The 21,977-nt window shown below is 42.8% G+C and overlaps 1 protein-coding gene and 1 pseudogene across 1 annotated transcript; one reads left to right on the forward strand and one right to left on the reverse strand.

Annotated features, from left to right (window-relative positions):
• The window catches only part of LOC121459582, a 91,965-nt pseudogene that overhangs the window by 31,208 nt on the left and 38,780 nt on the right, over positions 1-21,977 (forward strand).
• LOC121459756 (zinc finger protein 431-like) lies at positions 33-20,779 on the reverse strand. The gene is made up of 3 exons (XM_041669753.1): positions 20,694-20,779; positions 290-416; positions 33-97 (listed from the first exon to the last, which is right to left on the reverse strand). Exons 1-3 carry the CDS (start codon positions 20,694-20,696, stop codon positions 33-35), a joined length of 195 nt encoding a protein of 64 aa, XP_041525687.1. The 5' UTR covers positions 20,697-20,779.

The following is a 21,977-nucleotide window of genomic DNA, read 5'->3' on the forward strand; positions in this document are numbered from 1 at the left end:
CTGGTACATATGTATCAGCTTGCATATGAAAATTACCTTTCATGTCTTCTAGAACTTTGATCATATTCTTCAATATTATGGTCTTCCCATTTATAGCCTAAAATACAGTACCAAAAAATATATTACCTAAAATTAGGCACAATTTACATTTCTATCTTCAGGGAACTTTAGAACAATACCTAATTTATTCGCTGAATTCTTCTTCTTCCACAGTCAAAATCACAGCACCAACCACCAAAAAAGGCTTGGCCCCTTAGGTTAAAAAGTGACAGAAAGCTCACATTATTACCTATAGCAGTGAGGTTCCAGTAGGTTTCCAACATCACATCTTTGTAGAGACTCTTCTGGGAAGGATCCAGCAAAGCCCACTCTTCATGCGTGAACTTCATATGCACATCCTCATAGGTCAATATATCCTAAAATGTCCCATATAAGTATATAATGGAAATGTTGAAATTGACTTCATTGTAAATGTAGACTTCATTGCGAATAAAGTTAGATAATTCTTTGTACTCAACATATTCCATGACATAAGTTATAGAATTTCAAATACAATAACCAATTCATTTTAGAAGGAAATTGAAATGGAGGATGACGCCTTCCATTTCTGTGACCACAAGATAGAATATCACATTGTAGGAGAACTGCGTAGCAGCACCTACAGTGAGACTTATAAACAGAGTATCACTATTCAGTACACAAACGCAGAAAAATTTTATCAAAATGATTAACTTTTAAAAGGATAGGTGTGGTGGTACACACATATAACCCAAAATCCCAGGAGGAAGAGACACATGAATCTCTGTGATTTCCAAGTCAGTCTGGTCTATGAAGAGCTAGCCAAAACAGCCAAAGGTACATAGTGAGACTCTGTCTCAAACAAATAAAAACAGAAAACACTCAGGGGCTCACTCAAAATTGCTACATAGAATTTAGAACATTCATTCCAATTCTGAACCTGTTCATCATAAATTGAAAAAATTTCTTTGGAAGGCATTTTTAAGAAGTTACTGACTAACAGGTAAAAGTAATCAAAAACGTTAGTAAAATAAATGCTGATCCAGAAACAATAAAAAAATAGCAATACCTATAGGGATGGAGATTATAAAGATGGGCCAACAAATAAGATCACCTACTGCTACTAAAGATGACTGGAATCAATCCCCAATACTCACTTGCAGGCTCCCAAACATTTCTTTTTTTTTATTGAGAAAAGGAAAAAAAAAGTTTCCCCCTCCTCCCAGCCTCCCATTTCCCTCCCCCTCCTCCCACCCTTCTCTCCCTCCCCCACTCCTCTCCCCCTCCCTTTCCAGTCCAAAGAGCAGTCAGGGTTCCCTGCCCTGTGGAAAGTCCAAGGTCCGCCTCCCTCCATCCATGTCTAGGAAGGTGAACATCCAAACTGGCTAGGCTCCCACAAAGCCAGAACATGAAGTAGGATCAAAACCCAGTGCCATTGTCCTTGGCTTCTCATCAGCGCTCATTGTTCGCCACGTTCAGAGAGTCTGGTTTTATCCCATGCTTTTTCAGTCATAGTCCAGCTGGCCTTGGTGAGCTCCCAATAGATCAGCCCCACTGTCTCAGTGGGTGGGTGCACCCCTTGTGGTCCTGACTTCCTTGGTCATCTTCTCCCTCCTTCTGCTCCTCATTGGGACCTTGGGAGCTCAGTCCAGTGCTCCAGTGTGGGTCTCTGTCTCTATCTCCATCCATCACCAGATGAAGGTTCTATGGTGATATGCAAGATATTCATCAGTATTGCTATAGGATAGGGCTCCCAAACATTTCTAACCCCAGGTCAAGAGAATCCAAAGCTCTCTTCGGACTTCACTAAATACCAGACAGAAGAATGGTACACAGCCATGTATATAGGGAAAAGATTCACATATTTGAAATTTTAAAAATGTAAAAACATACACAAAGGAAGGGATGGTGTTACACACCTGTAATTCAGTGATTCAGGAGATCACTATCAATTTCATGTCCTCTATGCATTCTTGGTCTGAAAATGACACCCTCTACCAAAGATCAAAAGTGATGTGGGCAAAGCTCAGCACAAGAGGAAATGCTTGACGTGTACAAAAACCTAATTTGTGCAGCCAAAACTATAAGCATAAAAATATCAGGCAAGAAAAATGGATTAGCAAGGGAAAGCAATTGCTTCTCCTTTACCTTCCATTCTTTAGGAATGGAGTCTCTAATGATGGTGTTGGGGTGGCTGCAGGAGAAGGCTGCTGAGGTTCAACCAATCAAAGCATGGGTGAGAGGATAAGCACTCAAAGCTCTAACCCAGAAAGGCTCCTCCTCCTCAGGGTTGCACAAGTCACCAGTGAAGGCCACACAGCAGAGATAAATGCACAAAAACAATATACTATCTGGAAGATTTTTCATTGAACAGCCAAACATGAAGCAAAATACATTTAGTATAGCTTTAAAAATAATCATATGATGTAACACTGTCAAACATGCAAAGTTTCTTCTGACCCTCAAGGCAATCGCTTAACTGTCATATCTTGTAATATGAAAACACAACTTATAGCTATCAAACACAAGTATTAAGAAAAGATTGGGCCAAACAAGTCCAAAATCTTGCAGGGCAACCCTAAATCCTGCAGCTCTGTGTCAGACACCTGGGGTATCATTTCCAAAGGGCTTACATAGCTGTTTCTCACTAGAACTTCTCTCTCTCTCTCTCTCTCTCTCTCTCTTTCTACTTCCTACGAGCAGCTTTTTATGGCAGGTTTCTCAAAGTGTGGGTATTTTAATATACTGTTACTTCAAAATGGAACCGAGGCTGTATCTCATGCCTCCATGCAAATAAGTCTCAATTTCTTCAAGGTGGCCCAGGACCCACACTAAGATTGCAGGTTTTTATCATTGAGACAGGGTGTCCTGTAGTCCCAGGTGATATTGAATCCACTGTAACCAAGACAGCTCAGCCCTGACCTTCATCTTCCTACCTTAATTTCCAAGTGCTAGAATTACAGGCACAATCCACCACTCTGGGATATAAGGCTCCAGCTTTTTGAAGTTATTATAGTAGGGTTCCCTCTTTAAGTAACACAAAGGAAATAACAGTTGACCATTCCCAGAAAAGAGAAAACCAGTGGTAATGTGCTGATGCGCTTGATAAACAAAGCACTGAAGCATGGGGAAAGAGGCGCCAACAGAGAGCTAGGAAAAGCTGTGCATTGGGAGGAGCTGATTCTCCAAGGCTCTTCACTGTCAGGCCTTCACTTTTGAGACTACATATGTATACAGGACATGACCTAAATTGTTGATGAGACCTCTGGGGCTTTACCCACGGCACAGTGGCTGAAGAGCACTGCCTGCTCCACTAGAGGATACGGTTTGACTCCTTGAAACCTCATGGTGACTCGGTGATCATTAAGTCCAGTTCCAAAGGACTCAGTGCCCCCTTCTGGCATTTTCTGACTGCAAACATGCATGTGGTACATAGACACACAGGCAGACAAAATACCCATACATATACCATAAAACATTAACTTATAAAAGAAGAAAGATCAGACTGCCGAGTTAAACACAAATGTCTGGAGAACTAGAGAATTTGGAATGATTAGATTCAGAACACTTTGGGCCAAGTGAGAAGCTCAGTGGTTACCAGCACTTCAAGTTCCTCCAAAGAACCTGGGTTTGGTTCCCTGCAACCCATGGTGGCCCACAAACACCTTTAACTCCACTTCTAGGGACTCTGACTCTTTTCTGGTCTCTTCTGGGCACCAGGCACACATACTATACACAGGCATATAATCAGGCAAAACATTCATACATAGAAAAATTAAAACTCTTGTCATATGATAGGGCATCTCTAGGGTATATTCCCAGGAGTGGTATTGCTGGGTCCAGGGGTAGGTTGATCCCGAATTTCCTGAGAAACCGAAACACTGATTTCCAAAGTGGTTGCACAAGATTGCATTCCCACCAGCAATGGATGAGTGTACCCCTTCCTCCACAGCCTCTCCAGCAAAGGCTATCATTGGAGTTTTTTATTTTAGCCATTCTGACAGGTGTAAGATGATATCTCAAAGTTGTTTTGATTTGCATTTCCCTGATCGCTAAGGAGGTTGAATATGACCTTAAGTGTCTTTTTGCCATTTGAACTTCTGTTGAGAATTCTCTGTTCAGTTCAGTGCTCCATTTTTTAATTGGGTTAATTAGCATTTTAAAGTCTAGTTTCTTGAGTTCTCTATATATTTTGGAGATCAGACCTTTGTCTGTTGTGGGGTTGGTGAAGATCTTCTCCCATTCAGTAGGTTGCCTTTTTGTCTTAGTGACAGTGTCCTTTGCTTTACAGAAGCTTCTCAGTTTTAGTAGGTCCCATTTATTCAATGTTGCCCTTAATGTCTGTGCTGCTGGGGTTACACATAGGAAGCTATCTCCTGTGCCCATCTGTTGTAGGGTACTTCCCACTTTCTCTTCTATCAGGTTGTGTACCCACCCACTGAGACAGTGGAGCTGATCTATTGGGAGCTCACCAAGGCCAGCTGGACTGTGACTGAAAAAGCATGGGATAAAACCGGACTCTATGAACATGGCGAACAATGAGGGCTGATGAGAAGCCAAGGACAATGGCACGGGGTTTTGATCCTACTTAATGTGCTGGCTTTGTGGGAGCCTAGCCAGTCTGGATGTTCACCTTCCTAGACATGGACGGAGGGGGGAGGACCTAGGACTTACCACAGGGCAGGGAACCCTGACTGCTCTTTGGACTGGAGAGGGAGGGGGAGAAGAGTGGGGGGAGGGGGAGAAGGGTGGGAGGAGGGGGAGAAGGGTGGGAGGAGGGGGAGGGAAATGGGAGGCTGGGAGGAGGCGGAAACTTGTATTTTTTTCCCTTTTCTCAATAAAAAAAATTAAAAAAAAAAAAGCTCAGAAACACAATACAAAAAAAAAAAGAAAAATTAAAACTAAGTCCTACTAAATAGAAAACAATTAAAGGGCCTTGAGATGTGGCTCAGTTGGTGGCACAGCATGCATGAAGCCTTCAGTTCAATTCCTATTCCTTAAAAGGGGCAAGGACCAGGATATCTGTAAGCTTTTTTTTTTTTTAATTTTTAAAAATCTATTTTTTTAACATTTCTACCTCCTCCCATCCTCTCTTTTCCACCCCACTTCTCCCATTCCCCCACCCCCTCACTCGCCAGTCCTAAGAGAAGTCAGGGTGCCCTGCCTTGTGGGAAGTCCAAGGCCCCCCTCCAACCAGATCTAGGAAGGTGTGCATCCAATCACACTAGGCTCCCAAAAAGCCAGTACATGCAGTAGAATCAAAATCAAGTGTCAGTATCATTGGCTTCAGTCCATCCTCATTGTCAGCCACATTCAGGGAGTCCGTTTTGATCACATGCTCATTCAGACCCAGTCTAGCTGTCCTTGGTGAGCTCCCATTAGATCAGTCCCACCGTCTCGGTGGGTGGATGCCCCCTCGTGGTCCTGACTTCCTTGCTGATGTTCTCCCTCCTTCTGCTCTTCATCTGGACTTTGGGAGCTCAGTCCAGTGTTCCAATGTGGGTCTCTGTTTCTATCTCCATCCCTCACCAGATGAAGGATCTATGGTGATATGCAAGATATTCATCTGTGGGTCTATGGGAGAAGGCCAGTTCAGGCACCCTCTCCTCTGCTTCCCACGGACCTAGTTGGGGAAATCCCCTTGGAAACCTGGGAACCCCTCTAAAGCCAAGACTCTAGCCAACCGGAAAATGGCTCCCTTGTTTAGGATAACTTCTTCCCTGCTCCCATATCCACCCTTCCTCCATCTCAATTATCCCAATCCCCCAAGCTCTCCTCAATCCTCCTCTTCTCCCTTTTCTCTCCTCATCTCTCCTTCCCCCCAATCCACCCTAACAGCCCCTGCTCCCAACTTTTGCCCAACGGTCTGGTCAGCTTTCAGTATCCAGGAGGATAACTATGTTTTTCTTTGGGTTCACCTTCTTATTTAGCTTCTCTAGGAACACGAATTATAGCTCAATGTCCTTTGTTTATGGTTAGAATCCACTTATGAGTGAGTACATAGAATATTCCTCTTTTTGGGTCTGGGTTATCTCACTCAGTAGTGTTTTATATTTCTATCCATTTGTATGCAAAATTCAAGATGTCATTGTTTTTTACTCCTGAGTAGAACTCTAAAGTATATATGTGCCATACCTTCTTTATCCATTCTTCTATTGAGTGGCACCTAGGTTGCTTCCAGGTTCTGGCTATTACAAATAGTGCTGCTATGAACATAGTTGAACAAATGCTTTTGTAGTATGATTGGGCATCTCTTGGGTATATTCCCAAGAGTGGAATTGCTGGATACTGAGGTAGGTTGACTCCCAGTTTCCTGAGAAACTGCCACACTTATTTCCAAAGTGGTTGCATAAGTTTGCATTCCCACCAACAATGGATGAGTGTTCCCCTTACTCCACAACCTCCCCAGCATAGGCTATCGTTGTTGTTTTTGATTTTAGCCATTCTGTTGCGGGGTTGGTGAAGATCTTCTCCCATTCAGTGGGTTGCCTTTTTGTCTTAATGACAGTGTCCTTTGCATTACAGAAGCTTCTCGGTTTCAGGAGGTCTCATTTTTTCATTGTTGCTCTTATTGTCTGTGTTACTGGGGTTATACGTAGGAAGTGGTCTCCTGTGCCCATGTGTTGCAGACTACTTCCCACTTTCTCTTCTATCAGGTTCAGTGTGGTCAGATTTATACTGAAGTCTTTAATCCATTTGGACTAGAGTTTTGTTCATGTGGCTCAGTTGGTGGCACAGCATGCATGAAGCCTTCAGTTCAATTCCTATTCCTTAAAAGGGGCAAGGATCAAGATTCTGTAAGCCCATCTCTTTAAAGGTAGAGGAAGAAGGATCAGAAGTTAAAGGTCATTCTTGGGAACATAGGAAGTTTGTGGCCAGCCAGAGGTATATGAGAATCTATCACCTCAAGAAACAAGAAAACAAAAAGGATCATATAAGAAATCCAGGAAAAAGGAGAACAAAGGGTTTGGGATACATGTTACAAGAGAGTTATGAAAGGTCACAAATGTGGAACAGGTATTGATTCCACTCATACTTAAAAGAAATGTCAGCCTGGGTATGGGAACTGAACTGTCTTCTGCAAGCTCTACGTGCACAATTATGTGAGACATCTTTACAGCCCATGGAAACTTTCAGTGTAGTGCCTTCAACTTGTGATTGTAATTACCAGAAGACATGTAAATGTTTGTCTGGAGGAAGGAGACTTGTAGTATACCCCAGCAATGGCTGTATCTAAATGAAACAGGAATTTACTGTCCACAAACAAGAATCCATAGGATCAAATGAACAGCCTTTGCTTGTCCAGTTACATTGATCACATCACTATATACTTATAAATGGCTCTAAAATTAAATTTTGAGTATTAGGCTAAAGACTACAACCTACACAACAGAGGTCTCACTAAAATAAAGCCTTTCGTGAAGGTATTTGTTGGCTAGGCATGGATTCCTGAAAACCATGATCTTATGAACAGGGAGGTGGAAGCAGGTGAACTGGGTGTTCAATGTCAGCCTTAGCCATTGAAGATCTAATCTTAAAAAATAAAACAAATTCTCTCTACAGTGAACTATTTTAATTCCAACTGATTAAGGGAGCTTTAGGAGAAATGGAGAAATAATGCCACATAAAAGCACTACATTTTCAGTACAAGAATTATCTGTTTATTAATACATATCATACATCGACTTGACATCTTAATCCCATCACAATACAAAAATATCTTCTTTTTTCCTATCTATAAAATTAAAAATTTAGCATTGCATATATTGGCGTGATGAATGTATGTGGTATGTATGTTGGGGCAGGCACAAGAGTGCCACAGTGAGAGTCTGAAGATCAGAGGACAACATTAAGACGTCAGTTTCTCCTTTCACCAAGGGTTCTTAGGATCAAACTGTGGTCGGGCTTGCATACAGAGCTCTTTTAAATGGAGCCACCTCATCAGCACTGTTTGGTCAAATTCTAACTGACAGATGGTCTCACTCCTAATCTTAAACATATTTCTACTTTTTGAGAGCTTCTTGCCACAAGAGCTCTTTGTAGCTCTGACTGGCCTGGAACTCACTATTTGGATGAGGTTAGTCTTGAACGTCCTGCACCTGTCTCTAAAATACTATGATGACAGGTGTGAGCCCTCATGCTCAGCTACTTAAATCAGAGTATAATACAGAAATATATGGCAACTTCTTGAAGAACAAAAATAAAGTGAAAGTGACAGATCAATTTTAAAATCTTTTAACTCTAGTAATGGACGGTCCTGCCATGTAAAAGGCATCACCACTTGGCCTTCTATTGGCCTAGGAAACTGCATTTTCTTTTCCAATGATACACTGTAGAACTTGCAAATATGCCCAACTGAGTTCTTGGTATTGTAATGATGTAATTATTCTGTGTCTTTCAAGCCAGGTCTCTTTTATGCTCTGGTCTAGACTGAAGCCTCCTGCTTCAGCTTTTCAAGTATTGGAATTAAAGGTGTAGGGCACATGTCTGGCTCAAGGAAATTCTGTATAAAAGCTGATGGAGTGGCAGACTATTTGCCTATCATGTGTGAATACCACCGGAAAAATTAATAACAAATGTGGCCTCATTACTCTTCTAGTATGCCCACTTTCTAACATCTATTTGCCAAACAAAAGGGCAGCCTCATTTGTAAAAGAAACATTACTACAGCTTAAATAAAATATTATCCTCCACACAATCATAGTGGGAGACATCAATACCCAACTCTCACCCATCACAGGTCATCCAGACAAAAACTAAACAGAGAAATACTGGAGCTAACAGATATTATTAACCAAATGGACCTAACAGACACTGACATTTCACTCAAACACAAGAAAATACTGCTACATCTCAGCAATGTAACAGGGCCCCAGACCTTAGCATAACTGACTCCATCATGGAAGTGCCATTCAGGTTGTAAAACTCAGCACATTTGCAGCACCATGAGCCAAAACAGAAACAAAGTTCTAATCCACCTAAGCCCATAGTTATGGGAAAGTCTATAAATCATGCTTTTGAGCTTCTATAGCTCTGCTTCTGGCTAACTGTTGTTTTGAACACAAGTATATCAACCCAGAATATGGTTTTTGTGCTCAAAAGCACAACAGCACTCGGGAGGCAGAGGCAGGCAGAACTCTGTGAATTCGAAGCAAGCCAGGTCTACAGATTGAGTTTCAGGTCAGCCAAGGCTACACAGAGAAATTCTATCTCAAAAAACAAAACAAAAGAAAACAAAAAGGTGCATGCTGAAGAAGACTTGATGTTATACTCAGATCCCAATTAAGCAGTGTAGTCCTAGGCCAGCTAATAAAGACTTTCTATTGGTTTGAACCCATGTCCCAGCATCCTCTGTGGTGAATATCAAAAACATTACTTGAGGTCTTACAGAGTATCCAGAGACTGAACCTCTACACCAGGGGTTTCAGAGCCCCTTGGAAGGAAAATGAGTCCAGTAGTCAGGCGATTGTTAGGGGTCTGGCAACCTGAAATATTCCAGGTCCCCCGGTATCATAGTTAGGATTTTAAGTTTGTGAAGAGACATCATGACCATGGCCACTCTTATAAAGGAAGACAGTTCACTGGAGCTGGCTTACATTTCAGAGGTTTAGTCCTTCATCGAGAGAGAGGAGAGAGGAGAGAGGAGAGAGGAGAGAGGAGAGAGGAGAGAGGAGAGAGAGAGAGAGAGAGAGAGAGAGAGAGAGAGAGAGAGGCATAGTATCATGCGGGTAGACATGGTGCTGGAGAAGAAGCTGAGAGTTCTGTATCTTGATTCACAGCAGCAGGAGACTGAGACACACAGACTCAAGTTTGCCTCCACCATGACACACTTACTCTAACAATGCCACACCTCTTCCTATGGGCCAAGCATTCAAAGACACGACTCTATGGGGGCCAATCCAATTCAAACCAACACATGTCCTGGCCCTTACAAGTTTGTAGCCATACCATAATGCAGAAATTCATTCAGTCCAACTTTTTAGAAAGATTAAAGACAACTGCAAAGATTCCCTTTGTTGCCCCAGATATTAGAAAAGTGTTGCAAAAACTAAAAAAGATTAAAGGTAGAAGTAGGTTTCAGTTGCTGGAGGTAGTTTAAAAGGTGTTTACCAATGAAAACTGACCCCAAAAAATAAACTTTTGCATAAACTCACAGCCAACTTCACCTTCTCTGATAACGAGACACAGTGAAACTTATAGATCCCCAATAAAATTTTGGTATCTTAATGTAGTAATAAGAGCGGCGGGGCTGCGTCCCCAGCACCCTGGCTGCCTGGCTAGCTTATGCCCCGAAATAATTACATGGACACTGTATTCTTTTAAACACTGCTTGGCCCATTTCTATCTAACCTCTTCTAGGCTAATTCTCACATATTAATTTAGCCCATTTCTAATCACGTATGTAGCACCCCAAGGTGCGCTTACCAGGAAGATTCTAGCCTACATCCATCCCGGGTCGGAGTTCATTGCGTCTGCCCTGGAGAGGGTAGCATGACCTCTGCTCCAGAGAGCAGAGCTGTCCGAGTCTGAGCTCACTTTCTCTTCCTCCCAGCATTCTGTTCTGTTTACTCCTCCCACCTATGTTTTAACCTATCAGGGCCAGCCAAGCAGATTCTTTATATTTTTAACCAATGACCTTCCTCCATCATCTTAACATCTGTCAGAAGACTGTAACCTAGCAGAAAGTTCTACCTCCAATCAAAAGATAAGCAATATCCAATGATCCTGGAAACAAAGGGGGAATTTGAAGTCCATACTGTCTGTCTTGAAGAAACAGGCATCCTGGCACCCTGCTAGTCACCTTGGAACATGCCTTTCCTACCTATAAAGAGACCTGGGTCTTCTGATTCTCTTGAGTCTGTTTCTTCCAGAGAAACAGGTGTACACTCTCCTGAAAGATGCATTCTTTAGCCTCCCATTGGCAAAGGTGAATTATTCTATATTTACTTTTAAATGATCAGACCCAGAGGGAGCATGCAGTGGGCAATATACCTGTACAAGGTTGCCCCAGAAGGTAAACACACTAAATGCAGAGTTCTTACCTTTCCTTCACAGTTTTTTTCTTTTTTTGAAAACACATTAAAAAGGGGCCATTGAGGGATGCCTGCAAGAGTTACAGGGCTTGGGTTACAAAATACTGGCTAAGAAAGCCCAAGGTTGTAGAAGCCTACCTACCTTGGCTACCAGCTGAAAGGAAGCCAAAGAAGCCTGTCTCAGAGTAGGATTGCTGTCATCCTTCAGATACCAATTCCAGGGACTATGAAAAATGTTCCAGAGTCCCCAGGTGCAGCTGGGGACTGTTGCCTCTGTATTCCGCAGTTTCTGAAAACGCCAATGCTTCTACACACCAGCACAAATGGGGGGCACTGAGTCCCTAATGTGAACTGAGACTTAATAAAAGCCATTTAGCACTTTCAAAACAGCTGTGTCTTCCACTTCAGCCACAGAATTTCCAGATGTCTCAAAACCTTTTCATCTGTTTCCCCATGAAGCACAGGCAAAAGGGTTTTTAACCCAAATTTTGGGGCCATGGAAATGCCTTGTGACATACCAGTCCAAATTATTAGACCCTGTAGTCACAGGCTGGCCCACCAGTCTGAGAGCAGTACAATGAAAAGGAAACAAACAAGCTAACTCTGGGTCAAGCTCTAATACCCACAACAAACAGCATAGTTGAGAGCCCTTCTGAAGGAAAGGGTACAGGTAAGAGAATAAGACTACCAAGAACTCTAGGAAAACAAACGTCAACAAGATCTGGCTTACTGCGGGAGTATGAAAGTACTTGCTAGTTTCTGTACATACCCATTCTGGGTTGGTAAAAGTATTCCAACTCAAACTAAACCTACTCGAATAATAGCTTAAAAAGTTCCTCCAGGAACTGGCCTTCTGATTTGACCTCCTCCTAGGACTGGAGTCCAACAATACAATTTCATAGCCAAAACATTTCAAGTAATAGTTAAATCTGTAGGTATAGATTGAACACTGATTCTGCATATATACCTCAGAGTTCTGGCTAGGTAAAAAGAAATAATTAACAACACATAAGACAACAACGGCAAGAATAAAACTCATTGGAGTCTACCAAAGAATGGATAGGCCTCTACCGAAGAAATAAAATGGAGAGGATATCAGGAAATGGAAAGATCTCCCATGCTCTTGGATAGGTAGGATCAACATAGTAAAAATGGCAATCTTACCAAAAGCAATCTACAGATTCAATGCAATTCCCATAAAAATCCAAGCACAATTCTTCACAGACCTTGAAAGAACAACACTCAATATCACATGAAAAAACAAAAAAACCCAGGATAGTCAAAACAATCCTGTACAATAAAGAAACTTCTGGAGTCATTGCCATCCCTGATTTCGAGCTCTACTATAGAGCTATAATAATGAAAACAACTTTGTTTAGACAAAAAAGAGAAAATGTAGAATATTATTTTAAGGGGGATGTGAGGAGGTGAGCTAGGTGAGCTGCTTGCTATTCAGCCTCTCTAGGAAGCAGGATTCTACATCAACCTTTCAATCTGTTCTTTATCAGAACAGAGATTTAGATAAGTTCTCTTAGTAGCTTTGAAAGAGTGCCTAAGGGAACAGAATTTCCTTAGCTCTTGTGGCCTTAGCTGCTGTTGACCAGTAAGATAGCCAGCCACAGCTTAAAAGGTAGCAATCATTAAAAAGGAGGACTACACTGACCAGTTTCTAGGGGGCTGAGGACTCATTTCTGGGGAATTCGCCAGGTTTTGCTATGACACTGAGATAAGACCAAGGAAACCTGCCAGTCTCTGCGCTAGCCATACCTCAGGCGAGCTGTGGAAAATGTGCTGATTTTCATCTTTGTAAAAGGAAACTTTGATTAAAAAAATTGTTGGCGGTCACTAAAAGAATACACAGTAGTGACAACTAGAATTGAACAAGTCGAGCCTTTAGACATTGTTGGGGAGCCCTACTTGGCAAAGCCGTAGGACTGTCAACCATGAATGGCTGGTTGTTCCTGTCTGTAATGTTCTCCAGTGACTTTCTTTACCTCCCTAACAAGAACCGCTGTGGGGTTCTTTCCACAACCTTTGGTGGTGTGTTTTACACTTTCTGGGCATAAGTATGTCTGTGAGTTGTCGGAAAACTGTAAAATGCTTGTAAATAAAACACTTTCCCAGCCAGGTTTCTAGCTGAGGCCTCAGCAAAATCAAATAGACTTGTTGTCCTGGAGACAAAGTGCTCTTCTGAGGACAATTCCAGGAGTCTCCCAAGGTCAGGCATGGAATAACTGTAGTGCCAGTTTTTCACTCACAAAAAGAACCTGGCAGATATAAAGACACAATTCCTTTTCCCAATAACTGACTTTCTGCACTTATTTTTATGTTATAAAATTCAAGGTTTAACTAACTATGCAATAGAAAAATGCATCTTAAGATTTGGGACACTCTCTAGGTCACTGTCTCTAGCCCTGTGCCTTTCTGCCTGCTTTGCAGACAATAACACATCAAGGAAGCTGGCAGATATCTGAGCATGTCATAGTCACCATCAATATGAAGTTTTAGAGCCTGAGAGAAAAACCTTGTGATTTCTTGTGTTTATAGAACAGCTCTGTCCTTGTTGTTTACGTAAGGAATATAATATGACATTCAATATACAGCTCTTATATTGGCTAGGGTTTTCCTGAAAGAGAATTTTTTAAGAAACAGTATCATGTGAGCCTGTTTTTTCATAAAGGCCTTTTTCAATAGATAAGATTTTTTTCCCCCTAAACCTTTGCTACTCTGAAGCTTTCTTTTTATTACCCTGGAGCAGATCTGGGAATTCGCCTGTGATTGATAATGCACCAGAAATCTGTGGTCTCTTTACTATTCTGTAGGAAGGGCTCATCAATGGAAATACAGGCTTCTACTTCCCTTATGTCTTTTCCTTTGGGAAATTTTGTGTGGACTTCACTGGAGAATGAGGGTGTATACAATGGAGCCTCTTTAAACAAAATAATTCTTTGGAAAAAATCTGTGCCACTGTGGAACCATATACAATGATTACTCTGCCTGTTTCCACATAAGCTACCACCAAGCTGCTAGAAAAATTTTGATAAGGAACATATACTTGATGAATAAGGTATATTTTATATTTTTTAAAAAAATGTTGAAAGATCCCCACGGCAGTAGGCAGCAGAAATGCTGTAGGTCCCAAATGGTGGTAATGGGCCATGTGGTGGCAGGCAGTGGGCCCTGAGAGCAGCCAGTCCCAGGCAAAGATGGCTGCCAGTCCCTGAGCAGTGGCTGGTCCCAGGCAGGGAGACACCCGGGCCGGCAGAAGACAGAAACAGTGATAGACACGACTTGCAGAGTGAGGTTGAATGTTTATTCAGGGGGTTATGGAGGGGGAAGGGAGAAGGGGAGAAAGAGACAGAGAGAGAGAGAGAGAGAGAGAGAGAGAGAGGAAGAGGAGAGAGAGACAGAAGGGGGGGAAGCAGAGAAGTGGGGAGAGAGGCAGAAGCGAAGCTGCCTCTCCGAGAGGAAGATGGAAAAGAGAGCGAGCTCAGACTGAAAGCTGAAGATCAGCCTGCCTCAGCGGATGGGGAGCGAGTAGGCGTGGCTTATCTCTCAAAGGGACCAGGGACCAAAACCATAACAGTATATTTGATAAATAAGATTTGTTTGATAAAAAAGGTATATTTAAAAATCAAAATTTATAAATTCCTAAGTTCTACTCAGGTTCACAGTACTTGTCTATCTTAGCCTTTGCTTACTTTAAACTTTAGCTATTTAGATAAACTATGCAATATTGTATAACGGAGTATCTGGTTCCTGGAGAAAATACTTTTCCCAAGGTCAGGAATTTAAACAGAAGCCCCTATTTCCTCAATGGGTTGGACAAAGTCCTGTCTACTAAAATAGGACTAATTCTCCCTATCTCTGGCAAGAGGAACTCATGGCCCTTCTATTAACATTAGAGTGTGGTGTGTATAACTTGTCAGTGCTGGCTTCCTCCATCAATGCATTTCTAACACCTATTCCCCAGACATAGAGCCCCTTCATAAGTAAGAAACACTACCACAGCTCAAATCAAATATTGACCCTCACGTACTGATAGTGGGAGATGTCAATACCCAAGTCTCTCCCGTGGACAAGCCACCCAGAAGAAAGCTAAGCAGAAATACTGAAGCTACCAAATGGATCTCAGTGATATGTATAGGACGCTTCACCCAACCCCTCCCCCGCTCCACTCTAGGCACAGAAGCACTTACTTATACTGCTGTTCTCGTACAGGCGTGGTTCCTGTGAGGAGGGGAAGGCACCCGGTCACTAGGCTACCCCCACAAGTCACCATCATCTAAGAACCATTCACACGGGGTGGAGAAACAGTTCCCAGGCGAGCATTCCCTCCATGTTGTGCCTGCTCTAAGTAGTTCCAGGGAAGGAGAAAACTTCTCCTGGACTGAACCAAAAGGAAAAGATTAAGTTCCACTATTTTCTATTTCGTAATTTGTCTCCTTTTCAATCAGTGATCTCTTAGCCCACTACTCTCTTTGAAAACAGTAACAACACTGCCCCTGTGGTAGGCAAGGGAACCGCTACCAGGAAACACAGCCTAAAAAGAACAGATATTCCCATCTTTCCAAGGACATTTAAGGAATTTCACTAAGTACTTTTTAGAAGGATTAAAGACTGTGGCTAAAAAGATTTCATCTGTATCCAAGTCAGTCAGGGTATTAGAAAAATGTTACACAAGTTTATAATTTTTTAAAGTAAAAGAAGGTCCCAGTTGCTGGAGGTAGTTCAAAAGGTGTTTAACAACAACAACAACTGACTGAGACAAAAACTTCTCAGATCCCAGCCCCAAAGACTAAGAAACGGTAAAAGAGTTCTGGATGCTACTGGATATGGCTGTCTCTGGATACCAGAGTCTGTAGAAATGGCAAGGCCTCTATAAACCAGCACAAAGGGGCCCTGGGCCCTAATGTGGACTGAGACTCAACAAAACGCATTTAAGGCTTTAAAAACAGGTCTGATTTCCACTCCAGGCATAGAATTTCCAGATGTCTCTAAACATTTACAACTGTTTGTTCAAGAAACACAAAACAAAAGGGGTTTTAACCCAAACTTTGGGGTAACGGCAATGTCCTGTGATGTACATGTCTAAATGACTGAACCTTGTAGCCAGATGTTGGTCCATCTGCCTGAGAGCAATAGCAGCTAAAGTTAGTTTAATGCAAAACAAAACAAAACAAAACAAAACAAAAAAACAAGTAAGTTAACTCTGGGTCAAGATCTTATCCTCACAGCACACAGTGACATGGCTGAGGCTGCCCTCTTGTGTGATGACACGGGTGCTCATCCATGACTGTCAGGAATGAAAGGTGAAACCACCAGGTAGATGGGAGCTGTAGCAGTTCCGTTAACTGAAACAATAAGGATGCACACCAGGAACCTCGGCCCAGAGAGCAGCACTGATCCATCTGAACTAGGCTCTCAGATAAGGAAAAAGGAAAGCCCACCCTCCACCATCCACATGGACAGTCACTACACTTATACTGTCCGGCATGCCCAAGTATGATCTAGAAAGAGGGCTTCACAGCACTGGGAAGAAAATCTTGCCATGGACCCTTGCCAGGCTTAGTAGCATACATCTTTAATCCCAGCACTTGGGAGACAGAGGCGGGGGATCTCTGTGAGTTTGAGGCCAGCCTGGTCTACACAGGACAGCTAGGACTGTTTCAGAAAAACCCTGCCTCACCAAAAAAGAAAGAAAGAAAAAGAAAAAAAAATTTGCGGCAGGGGTGGGAGGAGGCAGGTTATTTGGCTTCCTCTATATATTGCTGCCCTCCTGCTGGGCTTCTGACCTGGCTCGTCACCAAACCAGTGGGGCCCTTGATATTTAGGAACCAGGTGGAGAAAATTGATATTCTGATGATATACCATGACCACTTAATGTCTGAGACACCATGGTAAAATAAATAAACCTGGGCTTTCTCTAATTTGGTTTGATGTGGTCTGACTGGGGTTATAGCTTCAGTGGAGAGGTTTATGGGGGGCAGAAACTTTTCAGTCACTACAGGCACTCCAGCCCTTCATAATGGTTAATCACTGGACTATCCTGGGACCCAGCTGACATCTGAGTACACCACCTGTTTCCCTTTGACCAGTCTGGGTCAAGCAAGTAGCCAGATGACACGGGAAGTAACCTGGAAAAGACCCTAAAAGGTTTGATTTTTTTCCACTCCTAAAGCAGTAAGGAGAGCTGGCACGACACCAAGGGCCCATGTCACCTAGAGCAAGAAAGCAGAAGCCACATTGCTGCCAAATGACTGTCTCTGGATGATGGACCCATTAAGATTAGATTCCACCGATCCCCAAGCCCTTCCTCTCCCTATCCTCTATCTCCCACAGGGTCTAACTGCTGGTATGAGTTCAGGGTCATGCTCCAGTGGGGACTGCCTTTAGGCCTGGACCAGGGAACTAAGAATAACAGGACATGTTATTACCTAATGTAATTACAGACCAGCAGCCCATATTCATTCTGACCTCCGTTCACTGATGCCCACTTTAAATACCTGGTTGTATTACAGAAAGGAAAGACATGGAGCTTTATCTTTTGAGACAGAAATACAGAATTTACAATTCTATGCATGCCCTGTGGCTGTGCCAGAAGAAAAGCAATTTTCTATTACAAAATTCAGTTTTGTGGAACTGAAGCTTCCTAAAAAAAAAAAACCATCATTAAAAGATTCAGGCCTCTGGAAAATAGAAAATACTTGCAGAATCAGGCCCTATGCCACAGGAAGGGACCCTGAGGCTGTCTTAACCATTCCCAGCCAGACATAAGCCAGGACTGTTGGTTATGTTTAGACACCTGGCCCCTGCCATACTACACAGGGATAGGAACTGGCTGTCAGCCCATTGACAGATAAAACCCACTGTGACTAGAGGTAGCCCAAATTAAGGTTCTGCTTTATGGGTTAATTCATCAAGATAAAAACAATATTGAGTCCCTAGGACTGCTTGGTGGGCATGTACCAATAGTTAGACTATGTGTACCTCTTCTGATGATTTCCATACTAAGTAGACAGTTTGTTCAAAAGATGATATTAAAAGGTTTCATTTTTGAGTTAAAACAACAGCCAGATTCCCTTACAAAAGTGATCCTAGAAAACTGAAAAGACTTAGACTTACTTCTCAGGAGATAAAGGAGACTATGCATAGCTTTGGAAAATAACCTGTTATTCCCATGCTAATTGATCAGGAGTAATTTTAAAAGATATTGCCAAGGTTGGGCAAATACCTGAAACCAGCTTCTGTTCTCCTTGTCCCACTGTCTAACTACCCTGCAATTAGCATTGACTGGGCACTTAATTCTCATTCTGATTGGATTAATCATGGAATCCTGCATGTTAACTAAAACAGGATGAGTCTATGATTTGACTCATGAACTCAGTTCAGTGGGAAATGTAACAGGCCAAAGTCCCTAGTAGGCCCCCAGACTTTAGCACAACCGAATCCAAGAGGGAAGTGCCATTCAGGCTGAAGAATTCCGCATATAGAAAGTACCACCTGCCAAAGGAAAACAAAGGCCTCACCCACCAAAGTGCATATTTACAGCAAGTCTCTACATGCACCAACCTTGCTTTTTAGTCTGTAGTTCTGCTTCTGGCAAATTGTTCTTGTTAACTGAAGTATGTCAACCCAGAACATGGTTTCTGTGCTTAAAAGCTCATCCTGGGAAAGGCTCGGGGCTACGCTGGGATACAGGAACAGCCAGTGTAGCTGAAGGCCAGCTAATAAAGACTCTCTCTTGCCTTAAACCCATGTTCCTGCAGACTTCTTTGGTGAAGATCCAGAACAAGCACCTCAAGAATCTTTCTCTATAATCGACCACATATTCAGGCACAAAGCAAGTCTCAACAGATAGAAGAAAGCTGAAATAAGCCCTGCACCCTATCAGACCACCACAGATTAAGGCTGGACATCAACAACAGTAGAAGAATCAGAAAGCTTACAAACATGTGGACCCTCAGGACATCTCTAATGAATGAAAAATGGGTTAAGATAGAAATAAAAACAGAAGTGATAACCATGCCACAGACTGAATGCTTTCTCAAGGTACTAGTCCATGGGGCTGGAGAGGTGGCTCAGTAGCTAAGAGCACTGGCAGCTCTTCCAGATATCCAGAGTTCCATTCCCAGCAACCACACGGTGATTCACAATCATCTGTAGTAGGATCTGCTGCCCTCGCCTGGAATAAAGACATACATGTAGACAGAGCACTCATATACATAAAATAAGTATCTTTTTTTAAAAAAATTATTGTTTACTAGTAACCAAGAAGCCCCCCCCCCATATAAAATCAGTCCACTGCTCTTTCATTTACCCTTATCTGATTTTCCAGGACATGTACAGAATACAGAGAGATAATATATTACACAACCTGTCTTCCTGACTCTGCTCTTGCTGTGAAAAAGCACTATGATCAAGGCTTCTCTTATAATGGAAGGCTTTTAATTTTGCGACTGACCAAGGCTCAGTCCATTCTCATCTTGAAAGGAAGCTTCACAGTGGGCAGACATGGGGCTGAGGGTTAAAACCTGATACACAGACAGGCGGCAGGCAGGAAGAGACAATTGTCTTGCACTGGGTTTCTGAAACCTCAAAGTGACACACCTATACAAACAAGACACATCTACTCCCAGAAGGGCAGACCCCCCCCCCCCTAATTTTACTCAGTTACTTCCACTAGTTGGGACCATTCAAAGATAGGAGCCTGAGGATGCTGAACAAATATAAACCATGACACGAATACAATCTATGAAGAAAGAGCTCTAAAGAGTGAAAGACACTAAGGAAAACAGAGAGAGAGGAAGACGAGAAGACAAAGAGAGACAAACAATAGGAAAAACTATTTCCTCCAAATAACGGGAGTCAACTTCTCTGGTTGGTTACAGGCTTCCTTAATATAACCTTCCCTACCCCATCTAAGAAGAGATTAAACAATTCAAGGCCTCCAAACTTAGGTTTAAAGCAACATCTTTTCTCTGAGTGCAAGGCATGATCCCTTGTTTCCCTCCCTACCCAGTTCACTCGGAGAACCTGGGGAACCTTGGATCAGGTCTGCTGGAACCAATGAAGGCATCAGTCTTTTGCTGTGCTGAAGTGTGGCTGTTGTAGATGACGCCATCAGGAAGCTGCATTCTACCTAAGTGGATGTTTCCTCCACAAGGCTACAAAAGTTTTAAATTCTATTGACCTTTTTGTTTTTGTAGTTGTTTCTCCAGACAGGCTGTCTCTCTGTAGCCCCTGGCTGTCCTGGAACGCGCTCTATAGACCAGGCTGACCTCTGCTTCCCAAGCACTGGGTTTAAACGCATGCACCATCACCTCTGATTTAACTATTTTAACAAATTAAACCCGAAAGTCTTCAGTTCAGCAAACATGGAGAGTTACAAATCTGTCTGATAACAACGGATGTCCTGCACAAGGACGTTCCCACACAAATGCTCAGTTTCCTCCATGCTCTGCGCGTGCAGCAGAGCGAAATCACTCAGAGGTCCCGCTTCACCATGGGACCTGCAGGGACCTCAAGGGGCAAAGGGAATCACTACGGCCACCGCGTTCTCCGCCGGTTCCCACAGACCCGGCAGGACCCCACACAGGATCCCGCGGCTCCACACACGTGGGGACGGCGGCCCTCGCTCACCATGGCGGATTCCGAGCTCGCCTGGCTCGCCTCAAGGCTCCGGGCTCCGGGCAGCGGATCACAGCACAGCACACGGAGCAGTAGAACCTTACTCAGTCCAGAGACACGGTGTTTGCAGCACGGCGAACCGGAAGTGCCCTCCCCATGTTGACTGGCAGTCCATCTGGAGGTCCTGATTGGCTACTGAGACCTGAGTGCCAGGAGAGGCGTCCTTAGGGACAAAGTGTTGTGAAGGGACGGGGCACAGTGGTTCCCAGCCCTGGCTTCCAGCCCAGACCTGCAGAGACTGGCATTGCAGCAGAACTTGGGGCTGGACTGCAAAGTCTTCCCTGGACATCTCTGCACTCAGCAGGACTCTTTTCTGGGGCATTAGTGAGGTTTTGCTATGGAACTGAGGAAGGACAATGGAAATCGGCCACTTCCTGAGCTAGATACCTCAGGCCAGCTGTGGAAAACAGGCTATGATTTTCATTTTTGTAAAAAGAAAGTTTGATTAAAAACCATGCACTAATCTGCACTCCCTTAAACCGCTATGCTGTGGAAAAGGCCCATCAGTGCAAACACAGGATTTAGAGAACTAAACCCTACGGGGTCAGAGTGAGCTTGTTACTTCTCACGCCATGTTTACTGTAGAGCCGCAGACTCTGATGGCAAAATTATACATATTTTACAGCTCACTTGACATACGGGTTTACAGATTTGTTTTTCTGCCAATTCTGCATCAAAGTGAAAATAAGGAAACCAATTAAGAATACTTATTTTTTGGTTGTGAGCCTAGCCTTTAACGGCTGAACCATCTCTCCAGCCCAAGATACATCATTTTCTATATATCTAGCTTTCTTGATGGCTGGCTGGCATCTTACCTGACTCAACTTTCCTTTCTCCTCTTTCTCTGCTTAGATTTCCTACCTTGATATATTCTGCTCTGTCCTAGGCCAAAGTTTCTTCTTTATTAACCAATGGTAGTAGAACATATTTACAGTATACAGAGGGGCATCCCATATCACTAAAAAAATCTGCCAGATACTATGGGCCTATAGGCTGAAGATGGATGCCCCAATATTAAAAAAGAAGTTTGGGTAACTGCCCAGGGAGCAAGATTTCTCTGTCATTTCTAGAACCTTGGAAGTTGCTTACAATGCACCTACTATTTACTTAGATAATATTATATCCTTCTGGGGTCTTTAGTAGAGTTGAAGACTAGATAGCTATAATTATAGTTTTCCTTAGTTATGATAAAAATAAATTAGATACAAAATTTTCTACTCACAAAGATAGGATAAA

Source organism: Microtus oregoni, unplaced genomic scaffold (assembly GCF_018167655.1).
Source record: "Microtus oregoni isolate MIOR12 unplaced genomic scaffold, Mior012 000019F_ref0000042, whole genome shotgun sequence".
Taxonomy (NCBI): Eukaryota; Metazoa; Chordata; class Mammalia; order Rodentia; family Cricetidae; genus Microtus; species Microtus oregoni.

Coding starts and splice junctions, on each gene's coding strand:
- LOC121459756 (XM_041669753.1), bottom strand. Junction 98..289: donor CTGGAACCTCACTGCTATAG/GTAATAATGTGA, acceptor ACTGTATTTTAG/GCTATAAATGGGAAGACCAT.